The sequence below is a fragment of the Pipistrellus hanaki genome, assembly GCF_964339955.1.
Source record: "Pipistrellus hanaki genome assembly, chromosome: 13".
Lineage (NCBI taxonomy): Eukaryota > Metazoa > Chordata > Mammalia > Chiroptera > Vespertilionidae > Pipistrellus > Pipistrellus hanaki.
In genome coordinates this window covers 33,898,531-33,911,568 of record NC_140515.1, presented here as the reverse complement: position 1 = coordinate 33,911,568, position 13,038 = coordinate 33,898,531, and the positions used below count along the sequence as shown (strand labels likewise).

The following is a 13,038-nucleotide window of genomic DNA, read 5'->3' as shown; positions in this document are numbered from 1 at the left end:
CATGAGACAAACTCCTGTGAATTTAAAGTCACTACTGACCACTTTCTGTTACTCACAGACAAATGCAACTATTTATGGTAAAATTATGAACAGTGGGGAAAGATGAATTATTCGGTAAATGATTTTGGTAAAGCTAGCTGTTCATTATAAAAAACAAAATAGCCCTAGCTGGTTATGCTCAATGGATAGAGCATCGGCCTGTGGACCAAAAGGACCTGGGTTTGATTCCGGTTAAGGGCACATGCCCAGATTGTAGGCTCTATCTCACTAAGGAGCATGCCGGAGGCAGCTAATCAATGATTCTTTCTCATCATTGATGTTTCTATCTCTCTCCCTCTCTGAAATCAATAAATATATATATATATATAAAAGAAAAAACAAGATATGCATTGCACCTTTCACCTAAATAAATTCCTAATGAACCAAAACACTTTAAAATATTCAACCAAAAAAGAAATCGCAGAAAACATGGGTGAATATTCTTAGAATAGGGAAGTATTTTTCTAAATACAATACAAAAACCAGAAATTCTAAAAGACCAACAAATTCATCCAAATAAAAATAATTTTTGTATTACAGAGAGTATTTCTCTTGTTCAGGCGTGCAGGAGATGACCCTAAACTGTTGTGGGAAGAATAAGAAGCCCAGATTACTTCTCTAAATCTTTATCACCTACAAATCTGATGGGAGTTCAGCAAACTGAGTCACTATACCATAGCACAGGCAAAGAACCCCTGTAGACTTCACTGCGCGCACTCACTCGCGCGTTGTGGCCCTGGCTCCCCGGTCTCTCAGTCTGGCCAGACCTCTCTGCGTGCACTTACTCGCGTGCTGCGGCTCTGGGCTCCCCCGAGCCTGGTGAGCTTTTAAAAATCCCTATGCCCAGGTGCATACTTAACAAATTACATCAGAATGTCTGAGGGATGTAAAATGGAGCCAGGCATCTGTAGTTTTTAAATATCCCTAGGTGATGAAATTCATAGCATTACAGGCCTACCTCAAAAAAAAAAAGACTGGTCATTCTACTGTTCTGTCAATTTGCATATCAGCCTTTTATTATATAGAACTAGAGGCCCGGTGCATGAAACTCTTGCCCGGAGGGGGTGTGTCACTCAGCCCAGCCTGCACCTTCTCCAATCTGGGACACCCCTCTCACAATCCAGGACTGCTGGCTCCCAACTGCTCGCCTGATGCCTGCCTGATTGCCCATAATCGCTTCTGCCTGCCAGCCTGATCACCTCTTAACCACTCCCCTACTATCCTGATCGATGCCTGACTGCTACCCTGCTGGCCTGATTGCCCCTAACTGCTCTTCCCTGCCGGCATGGTCTCCTCCAACTGCCCTCCCTTGCAGGCCTTGTCCCTCCCAACTCTCCATCCCTGCAGGCCTTGTTGGCCCCTAACTGCCCTCCCCTGCTGGTCCAGTCACCCCTAACTGCTCTTCCCCTGCAGGCCTATTTCTCCCCAACTGCCCTCCCCTGCAGGCCTGGGTCCCCCTCAACTGTCCTCCCCTGCAGGTCTGGTCGCCCCCAACTGCTCCAACTGCCCTCCCCTGCCAGCCATCTTGTGTCCATATCGAGGCGGTCATCTTTGACCACATGGGGGTGGCCATCTTGTGTGTTTGAGTGATGGTCAATTTGCATATTACATCTTTATTATATAGGATAGTCAAGCTATGGAAACAACCCAAGTGCCCACAATAAACAAGTGGATAAAAAAAAAAACTTATAATAATATATACAATGGAGTATCTCCTGGCCATAAAAAGAATGAAATATTACTATTTGCAACAGCATGGATGGACCTAGAGGGTATTATGCTCACTGAAATAAATCAGTCAGAGAAAGACACCATATAATTTCATTTATATGTGGAATCTAAAGAACAACATATATAAACAAACAAAACAGAAAGACGCACATAAACACAGAGAACAGACTAATGATTGCCAGAGAGGAAGGGGTTTGGGGAATTGGGTGAAAAAGGTGAAAGGATTGAGAAGTACAGATTGGAAGTTACAAAATAGTCATGAAAATGTAAAGTTCAGCATAGGAAATATAGTCAATAATATTGTATTAACTATATATGGTGCCAGTTAGGTACTAGAAATATCAAGGGGAACACTTTGTAAAGTATATGATTGTCTAACTACTATGCTGTACACCCAAAACTATACAAAATAATACTCTATGTAAGCTTTAATGTAAAATTAGAAAATTAAGTAAAATAAATACCCTGAGGTGATATTAATGTGGGAAGTTTGGAAACTATCATCTTAAACTCTTAATAATCATTCCATCATGTGTTATTGCTCTGATAATCTGAGATGTGTACTATTAAATCTGTAACCTGAATCATCTATATTTCAAGTCTGGCATGGTATTATAGTTCAGTAGTTAGTCAGTAAACCTGCCACTTGCACACTAATCTGGCTTCCTTATCTCCTATTTGGTAAATATAAACTCATAAAGTAACAAAAAATATTTTATAGGAAAAGGGATCCTACAGAAATATTTCAGAATCTAATTTTTTAGCTACAAAAGTTAATACAGTGCACATAGCTTATATGACATCAATAACCCCAAAATAATCTGGGCCAGCACCCTAAAATCAAGAACATTACTATTTCAACAAAAATACATAAAGATGTTTTCATTGAATAGGATAAAAACAAACTGTAAATAGTCTTATATTAGTTGAGGCCATGTTTTGCCACTAATTAAATTGCAAAAAAGTTCTTTGGAATTTCAGAGCTATTTTGGATTACAGAAATTAAGATAAGCAATTATGGAGATACACACATACACACACACACACACACACACACACACACACACGGATCACAATGTGAGATCTCTCCAACTTCCCACAGGATATGACTAAACAGTCTAAAAGGCACTGACAGAATACTTCTGTAAATACGCACATAAAAATGTTTTAGTGTGTGCTGCTAGAGTAAAGGAAAACATCTGATTTTGCAATGTGTGTTTGAGGAAGTTGGTAGTACAAAATATATACTACTACAACTACTACTACTACACTACTACTAAAAAAGCCCACGCCCTGAAAGAGTGAACCTAAAAGAGAATTAAGCTTTGTTGTTAGTGTTGAAAGTCAAGAAAAAAAACACCTACCAGAAAATAGAATTTTTACTTAAATCAAAAGGCATAATGTTAAAATTGGAATTAATGGTGGACTAAAGCATGGCATGAATTGAGTTCACTATAAACACAATGCAGAAATAAAACTATGTAAGCGTTTCAACATCAAATCTGTGTAAAACTACTTCAGAGAATTATTTCAATGAAAATTAAAAAATGTGTAGAAAAATGAGTTCTGCATGGTTAATCTGTGAAGACTAGCAAAGAAAACATGTACCATAAATCACAATATCCTCAGAGTGCCCCTAATACATGCTTAAGTTTTACATACGTGTGTGCGCGCGCACGCGTGCCACAATTTGCATATCACATCTTTTAGCTATAAAAATTAATACAGTGCACATAGCTTGTATTCCATCAATAACCCCCCACACGGGAAGGGCATGTGGTAAAGGTCGACATAAAATAATTTTGGGCCGAAACCGGTTTGGCTCAGTGGTAGAGCGTCAGCCTGCGGACTGAAAGGTCCCGGGTTCGATTCCGGTCAAGGGCATGTACCTTGGTTGCGGGCACATCCCCAGTGGGGGGTGTGCAGGAGGCAGCTGGTCGATGTTTCTCTCATCGACCGTTTCTAGCTCTCTATCTCTCTCCCTTCCTCTCTGTAAGAAAATCAATAAAATATATTAAAAATAATAATAATAATTTTGGGAATTTTGGATTGAAGTTTAGCGGTTTTTTTCTCCATTAGAATTTTTAAAATCATATGCAATCTGTTCACACTTCTTTGTCCTCCAAATCCTTTTTCTTTAAGCATTTAATAGGACTAGCATTCCACAGAATATTAAACTGTTGGAGATACCTCTTTAAATTGGGGATTTTAGGTGATCTTCAAGAATGAGTGCCAAGAATCAACTTCTATCTCATACCACTGATATTTTTCTCCTTAGTGTTTACTTAGTGTATCCTCCATGCAACATAATCAAATCCTCAGAGATTATTAATTTTGGAATTAGAAGCATGGATTATCATATATACATGAGGAAATAGTGTATCTTCATCATTTATACTAAACACTAAATCAAAACAAAACTTAAAATAATCAACGTTTAAAAGTATAAGTAGGACATTTGTATAAATATTGAAATGCTATATACCTCATCAAATTCTTCAGTCATTTTTCTGATGATTTCTGCATTCTGCATATTTCGAAACATCTCTATTCTCACAGTACCTGTGAAACAACAGATTTTACAGTTAATCTTTTTCTATTCCGTGCTGAAATTAAATTTTATCTGACCATAGTTTGGAAAATTTTATATGCTTGGGTTTTTCTTTCCTCCACCAATCTGGTATCTATACGAAAAAAAAACCTCTTAAGAAGTTCAAGGTTCTGTACACATTTTTAAAAAATGGAATATTCTGTGAAATATAAATATAAGAAAAAATACTGAGAGGAGTATTGGGAAAGGAAAAAACGAAGATATAAAACAAATTTATATTGTAGGGAGAGTTCTAAAAATTGACTTAGACATATGTTGGCTGTTATCCAGAAATATAGGTGGCTGCCTTAGTCTGAGTAACATCCATCTGTATGGTATTATTTCCTTTCATGGCCCTTGTGATATTCTTTATCACGAGAATATTCTTCTATCGATTAATATGAAATGTCCCTTAATTTAGTAACACACTTCAGTTAAAATATTTTCTCTGAACTTTTCATAAAAAGTTCCTCAGTGCCCCAGCTAGTTTGACTCAGTGGATAGAATGTTGGCCTGTAGACTGGAGGGTCCCAGTTTCGATTTTGGTCAAGGGCATGTACCTCGGTTACAGGCTCCTGGCCCTGGCTGGGGGTGTGTGAGAGGCAACCAATCGTTATGTCTCTCTTATATTGGTGTTTTTCTCTGTCTCTCTCTCTCTCCCTTTCACTCTCTCTAAAAAAATCAATGGAAAAAATATCCTTGGGTGAGGATTAAAAAAAAGTTTTTCAGTAACTTCTACATAAATATCAAGCAAACAAAAAAGTTAATCCCCTTTTCATCTTTCTTTCATATTACTTTTAGCTACTTTATTTTTATCTCAAACATGATTATGTAAATATTATTAGTTTTACAATAATGATGGGTGGTTTATACCAAAAACTTAGGTTAAAAATGAAGATAATTCAATAATATTAAAATATGGTTTAAAGTCAACCTTAAAGACAAAAAACACTGGCCTAATAATTAAACAATGTTCAATTTCAACTGTATAAATGTTAAACATTCAAATTAAAAACTCAACAGATTGAGGAAGGCAATGTGGAAAAAAAACAAAAAAACAACAACTCAATGAGTCAGTAAGAAAATAATTACTTTATAAACCTCTGTCTGGCTCCTTGCCAGTAATTACCAGCTCCAATTCAAATCAAATTTAGTAATGTGGGGACATCTCTGAAATGTACTGTACCCTCTTACAGAAAACAGCCTTTATTTTCAGACAATTTTTAAAAATTAAATAAACTAAAAACACATTAAATTGCTAATTATAAATTATCTCAAGTAAAAGTTACTTTGTGTCAGACATTCTTAGAATCAAATTAAACAAAACTGTTTAACTGTACTGTTGACCTTGAACAACGTGGGGGTTTGAGACATCGAACCCTCATATAATAAAAAATCCATGTGTAACTTTTTTCTCCCCAAAAATGTAACTTTAGGCATCTCTCAGTATCATGCGGTATTGGCTCCAAGGATGATCAAATTCTCAAAAGAATATAAAATATACTGTTTTCAATTGTCAAAAGGTTGAATTTGTGAATATGAAACTCTGGGATACAGAGAGCTGACTATATATTTTTTCAAAACAACTAAAAGACAGAACGGACATCATCCAAATCCACAGGAAAACTGGCAAAGTGGGAATTCTACAACTAGAAAGGAGAGAGGCTCACGGATCGGATGGGGAGCCGCAAAGCACTGAGGGAGGGAGACGCTCGTGTGCAGAAGGGCAGCCAAATGCCTGGCTGGCAGGAGGGGAAAGGAAGTACCCAATTGTACTGAACCCTTTCTGACTGTACTGAACCCCAACCCTAGCCGAAACCCCATGGACCCAGCCTCATATGGGTGGAGTCCAGACTGTAGAGAAAGGCACCTGGCGACTCAGAGACTGGGAGACTGGGGGAGCCGGGAGCCGCAGCGGGCAGGGTCTACAATCCTGTGCAAGTGAGTGCCCGGAGAGGTCTGACCGCGGAGGTTGCCGAGGCCTCTCCATAGCGGAGAAGCTCCAGACTACTGAGACCCAACCCAATTTCGGGCGAGCCCCTGGGGCACACACACTCTTGCACGGGGAATCTGAACAGTCGGGTGGAAACTCAGGGGAGCCACGGAAGGTAGAGGTCAGGCGGAAACTCAGGCGAGCGCACAAGGGCAGGACTGACAGGAAGCCAAGAATGTCAGCTCAGCCCCGAGACTCCGCCCCATCCAAGCTGAGCACAGAGGCTTTTGCAATTTTGCAAGTCTGATCCTATAAGACTGTCACCAATACAGAAGGTATCCCGGAGTAGATACAGCTGATACTCACATCCAATGGGCCTGGAGGTCAATTCCTCCCAGTGATACCAACAATAATCAAGTCTTAACTACAACAAGGCTGTTCACGTAGTCCACTAAGGGGAGCACCAAGAGTGTCTACCTCAGGTAACTGGGGAGGCTGACCCACTGGGCCAGCACTGTGGACACCAAACACACAAAGCGATTCTACCAACTCTAGGAAGCAGTGAAAATGACTAAACAAGGAAATAGATCTCAAATGAAAGAGATGGAGGAGAATAAAAGACTGGATATAGAGTTCAAAACCATGGTTATAAGGTTTTTCAAGAATTTTCTAGAAAAGGCCGATAAATTTAATGATATTATACAGAGATCCAACAGCAGACTGGAGGAACACATGAATCAAGTCAAAAATTTGGAATACAAAGAGACAAAGGACACTCCTAAGGAGAAGCAAGAAGAAAAGAGAATCCAGAAAGTTGGAGATAGTGTAAGGAGCCTCTGGGACAACTTCAAGTGTACTAACATCAGAATTATGGAGGTGACAGAAGAAGAGAGAGTGCAAGATACTGAAAACCTATTTGAAGAAATAATGTCAGAAAACTTCCCCCACTTTGTGAAAGAAATAGACTTACAAGGACAGGCAGCACACAGAATCCCAAACAAGAGGAATCCAAGACACATCATAATTAACCCTTTGCACTCCGAACCATTCTGGACATTGGCTACCAGCTACTCCGAACCATTCTGGACATTGGCTACCAGCTACTCGACGCTACTTTGCGAAACGTGCGTTGAATTAACTCAATTCCCCGTAATCACGGGGACATCCGAGTGATATGCTAGAATTCCGATGTCCCCTGAGAGGGGACAGCGGAGTGCAAAGGGTTAAAATGCCAAGGGCAAAAGACAAAGAGAGAATCTTACAAGCAACAAGAGAAAAGCAGTTGGTTACCTATAAGGGAGCACCCATACAACTATCAGCTGATTTTACAATAGAAACTATGCAGGCCAGAGGGACTGGCAAGAAATATTGAAAGTGATGAATCGCAAGAACCTACAACCAAGATTACTGTATCCAGCAAAGTTATCATTCAGAATTGAAGGGCAGATAAAGAGCTTCACAGATAAGAAAAAGCTAAAGGAGTTCATCAGCACCAAACCAGTATTATATGAAATACTGAAAGGTATTCTTTAATAAGAGGAAGAAGAAGAAAAAGATAAAAATTATGATCAACAAATACATATATATCAACAAGTGAGTCTAAAAATCAAGTGAATTAAAAAACCGAGGAAGAGAATAAACTGGTGAATATAATAGAATCAGGGGCAAAGAAAGGGAGTGGATTGATAATTATCAAGGGGAAAGGGGTGTGGAGGGAGCAGGAAGAGACTGGATTAAAATTGTACACCTATGGATGAGGACAATGGCAGGGGTGGGAGAGAGGAGATAAGGGCAGAGGGTTGCTGGGAACCGGGTGGAAGGGAGCTATGAGGGGGAAAAGGAGAAACAATTGTAATAATCTGAATAATAAATTTTTTTTTAAAAAAAAAAAAGCATGTAATTTCAGGGGGTGCTTCAATGTATTCTTGATAAGTAAAATTATATTCATAAGTACTAAACAAGAAGTAAAATTAGTTGTTCTTTAGATGGTGAAAACATATATTGACTGGAATGTCATTACAAGGTTGTATATATTTGTCAAAAGTCATCAATCTATACATATTTTAAGTGTACGATTGACGACTTCTGATTAAAAACAAAACAAAACAAAACAAAACAAAATACAAGAGCCCTAACTGGTTTGGCTCATTGGTTAGAGCATCAGCCTGCATATTCAAGAGTCCTAGATTCAATTCCAGTCAAGGGCATGTACCTTGGTTGTGGGCACATCCCCAGTAGGAGGTGTGTAGGAGGCAGCTGATTGATGTTTCTCTCTCATCGATGTTTCTAACTCTCTATCCCTCTCCCTTCCTCTCTGTAAAAATAACCAATAAAATATATATTTTTTAAAAATCAACACACAAAAAAGTTATTAACCAATGTCAACCCCATAAATTTAATGAAAAACCAATAAACAAAATGACAAGGATTCACTCAAGAAACATCTGAATACCAGAAATGTAGGACTTAACAGTTACCTTGGATTGCAATGACTATAATTAAAGAGTTTTTCTCAAGATTGGAGGAGAGGGAGTGGGGGAAACATAGAGAGACAAGACACTTTGGTGGCCTTTTAATGTGCATTTAAAGCTTAATAATATCTTGGGGTATATGTGGTCTGTCAAGGTAAATTCTGCAAAAATGGAAAAATTACCTCGAAGGTTATAATAAAAAAGATACATGTTAGAAAACTTGTAAATATTTCAGAATGCCTTATAAACAGAAATTACTATGATTGTATCTCCAGTGATGAGCCTGTCTCTAGATGGCAGCCTGCACTTTGTAACATTCCTTGAGAAAAGCAGATACAGTAAGCCACTTTTATCCATGGGAATATGTTCCAAAACTCTCAGTAGATGCCTGAAACTGCAGATAGTACCGAACCGTATAAGATACTATGCTTTCTCCTATATATGCATAACTATGACAGAGTTTAATTTATAAGTTAGGTACAATAAAAGATTAATAACTTATAATAAAATAAAACAATTATAAAAATATACCATAATCAAAATTACACAAATAGCCGAAACCGGTTTGGCTCAGTGGTAGAGCGTCGGTCTGCGGACTGAAAGGTCCCAGGTTTGATTCTGGTCAAGGGCATGTACATTGGTTGTGGGCACATTCCCAGTGGGGGGTATACAAGAGGCAGCTGGTTGATGTTTTTCTCTCATTGACGTTTCTAGCTCTCTATCCCTCTCTCCTCCTCTCTGTAAAAAATCAATAAAATATATTTTAAAAAATTACACAAATATGGTCTGTCTCTCTCAAAATATTTTATTGTACTGTCTTCAGATTTTTACTTAAAGGAAACACTTTATGGCTTCATCGTTACTCTTGTATTCAGGGCCATTATCAAGTAAAATAAGGGCTATTTAAAAAAATTTTTATCTTTATTGTCTAAAGCACATATGTCAAACACAAGGCCCGCGGGCCAAATCCAGCCCGCCAGGCCTTGCAATGTGGCCCGCACCGCGCTGTCATCACTGCACTCCGCTGTCAGTTTATGACATTGTCAGGTTATGACTGTTCAGTAAACCATTCGGCCCGCGATTTAGGCTGGATTTTAGATTTTGGCCCCTTCTCTGATTGAGTTCGACACCCCTAGTCTAAAGTATTACAGATGTCCCTCCTTTTTTCCCCACTGACCACCTCCACCCTACACATGTCCCTGCCCCCAAGGCCTTCACCACACAAACATGGGTACTTGAAAACAAGAACTGCGATACAGTTGATCTGATAACCCAGATGGTTACAAAGTGACCAACAGGCAGGTAGGATATATGCGTAAATATACTGGGCGAAGGGATGATTCAAGTACTTGGTGAATGATACTAAATCATCACACTACTCAGAATCCAGCACATTTTAAAACTTCTCAATTGTTGATTTCTAGACGTTTTCATTTAATATTTTTGGACCACTGATAACTGAAACAGTAGAAAACAAAACCATGGATAAGTGGGGACTAGTGGTATACTTTTGTCTCTGTAAATACAAAAGGCAAGTGAAACATCAAACTACGTAAGTGCTCAAAAAAGAAATCACATTGGTACATAATATGCGAGCACCAATTACATGTGTCCCTTTCAAGACTGCACAAAGTACATATCATACATATCAAGAACAGAAAAATTTACTAAATATTAGAATTTCAAATTTTGAGGTTAAGTGATGCTAGTATAACACAGGGCCAAAAGCAAATACAGTTATTGTCCTAGAGTTATATAACCTTACAAATTATTTTTTTCAAATCTTGAACTACTATTAAAATAACCTCACCGTGAGTGCTAATGCTGTTCACATAAAACAAGAATCAGAGGAAAGAACAGAAGAAAATAAATCTATTTGGACTCTGAATAATATTAACATGATTAAAAATAGGCTGGGCTTTTTAAAATATATTTTTTTCTATTGATTTCAGAGAAGAAGGGAGAGGGATATAGAGAGAGAAACATCAATGAGAGGGAATCATTGACTGGCTTCCTCCTGTAAGCCTCTTATGGGGATGGGGGTGGGGGAGGGTAGTGGGGTAGAGACCGAGCCTGCAACCGTGGCATGTGCACTTGGCTGGAATTCAAACTGGAACCGAGTCCGCACACCAATGCTCTGTCTGCTGAGGCAAACCAGCTAGGGCAGGCTGGGCTTCTTAATCTGTGGCACATGGATTCTTTAGCATCTATGAACCTTCTGAAACTCTATGAAAATTTAGGTTTGGGGAACTTTTGTGGAGAAAGCCCCAAATATTTCAGAACATTATTAAAAAAATTTTAGAACGCAAAAAGGTTAAAGTTACAGGTTACAAAAAAAAATATTGGCCAAAGACTTTTGGTCTTAGGAAGCTGAAAAGAGAAATAAAATGGTGACAGTAAAAAAATAGTTGTAGAAAAGCCAAGACTCTGGGGCTGGGGAATGAAGAGGAGAAAAGAGTAAATTCTTTCCCTTTCTAATAAATCGAGCATAATTTATTAAAAAGCAAGGTTTCATCTCTAAAGTGTCAAAGAAAAAAGCACAAGGAAAATTGCCCATAATGTTACAGCGATACATAAATTACAGAGTGAAAATATACATATTTGACTACAGTTACATAGTCTATGTAAGATAATTAGGACTTAAACACTATTTAGGATTATTTGGCAGTTTCCTATCAAACTACATACAAATGACCAAGACCTATTTCTTTAATTGGTCCCAAATAATCTCAAGCATACCTTTATAATTTTAAGTCCTCTTATAATTTTTCTAATGTACTAATAAGACTTTCTCAATTCATCTTTTATCTAGAATACCTCTTTTCCTCTTTTCTCAAACTTTTATTTTTTATTTTTATTTTTTTAATATATTTTATTGATTTTTCACAGAGAGGAAGGGAGAGAGATAGAAAAGTCGATGAGAGAGAAACATCGACCAGCTGCCTCTTTCACACCCCCTTCTGAGGATGTGCCCGCAACCAAGGTACATGCCCCTGACCGGAATCGAACCCAGTTCGCAGACTGACACTCTACCACTGAGCCAAACCGGTTTCGGCATATTTTCTCAAACTTTTAAGTAGGTGATTAAAGGAAGGGGGGAAAACTGATAGGGTTGGGCTTAATGAAAGAATCACAAAATATTGTTCTTAAACTGAGTCCTCCAGTATTTTTAAAATATACTTTTTAAAAGAAGTTTGAGACTGACAGAAAAGTTATAAACACAGTACAGAGGTTCTCATATATACACAATTAGTTTCTCTTATTGTTAATATCTCACATTGGCATGGTACAATTGTCAAAACTAATTAGCCAATATTGATAATATTATTATTTGCCCCTAGTGCTATTGAGAAATAATTAACATACATTACTGTGTAAGTTTAAGGTGTCCAGATGATGGTTTGATTTGTATGTATTGTAAGATGATTACAATAGATTTAGTTAACATCCGTAATCTCATACAGACACAATAAAAAGAAACAAATGTCTCCTTGTGATGAGACCCTTAGGAACCATCTTAACACAACTTTCCTTTTTATCATACAGCAGCATACTATCTAATAAAAGAGTAATATGCAAACTGACCATCACTCCAATACACAATATGGCTGCTCCAATGTGGTAAAAAATGGTTGCCCCCATGTGGACACAAGATAGCCGCTATAAGAACGCCAGCAGGGGAGGGCAGTTAGGGGTAACTAGGCCGGCAGAGGAGGGAAGTTGGGGGCAACCGGGACTGCAGAGAAGGGCAGGTGAGGGGGAGCCCAGGCCTGCAGGGGAGAGAAGTTGGGGAGGACCAAGGCCTGCAGGAGAGGGAAGTTAGGGTGACCAGGCCTGTAGGGGAGAGCAGTTGGGGGTGCAGGGGAGACACCAGGTCTGCATGGGAGAACAGTTGGGGGGAACCAGGTCTGCAAGAGAGGGAAGTTGGAGGTGACCAGGCCTGCAGGAGAGGAAAGTTGAGGGTGACCGGACCTGTAGGGAAGGGCAGTTGTGGGGGAGGGGAGAAACCAGGCCTGTAGGGGAGGGCAGTTGTGGGGGGAACAGACCAGCAGGGGAGAGCAGTTAGGGGCCATGAGGCTGGCAAGGGAGCGCAGTTGGGGGCGATCAGGCCAGCAAGGGAAGGCAGGTGGGAGGGACCAGGCGTGCAAGGGAGGGCAGTTAGGTGTGATCAGGCCAGCAGAGGAGGGAAGTTGGGGGTGAACAGGCCTGCAGGGAAGTGCAGTTGGGCAGGACCCAGGCCTGCAGGGGAGAGCAGTTGGGTGGGACCAGGTCTG

General features: G+C 39.2%; 1 protein-coding gene across 1 annotated transcript in view; it reads right to left on the bottom strand.

The window, feature by feature from the left end:
• STAG1 (STAG1 cohesin complex component) overlaps positions 1 to 13,038 on the bottom strand; it is a 240,384-nt gene that overhangs the window by 108,728 nt on the left and 118,618 nt on the right. Inside the window, exon 6 of the mRNA XM_084901751.1 lies at positions 4,256 to 4,332. Coding sequence (XP_084757877.1) covers positions 4,256 to 4,332 — 77 coding nt within the window. The remainder of the gene's footprint in view (positions 1 to 4,255; positions 4,333 to 13,038) is intronic.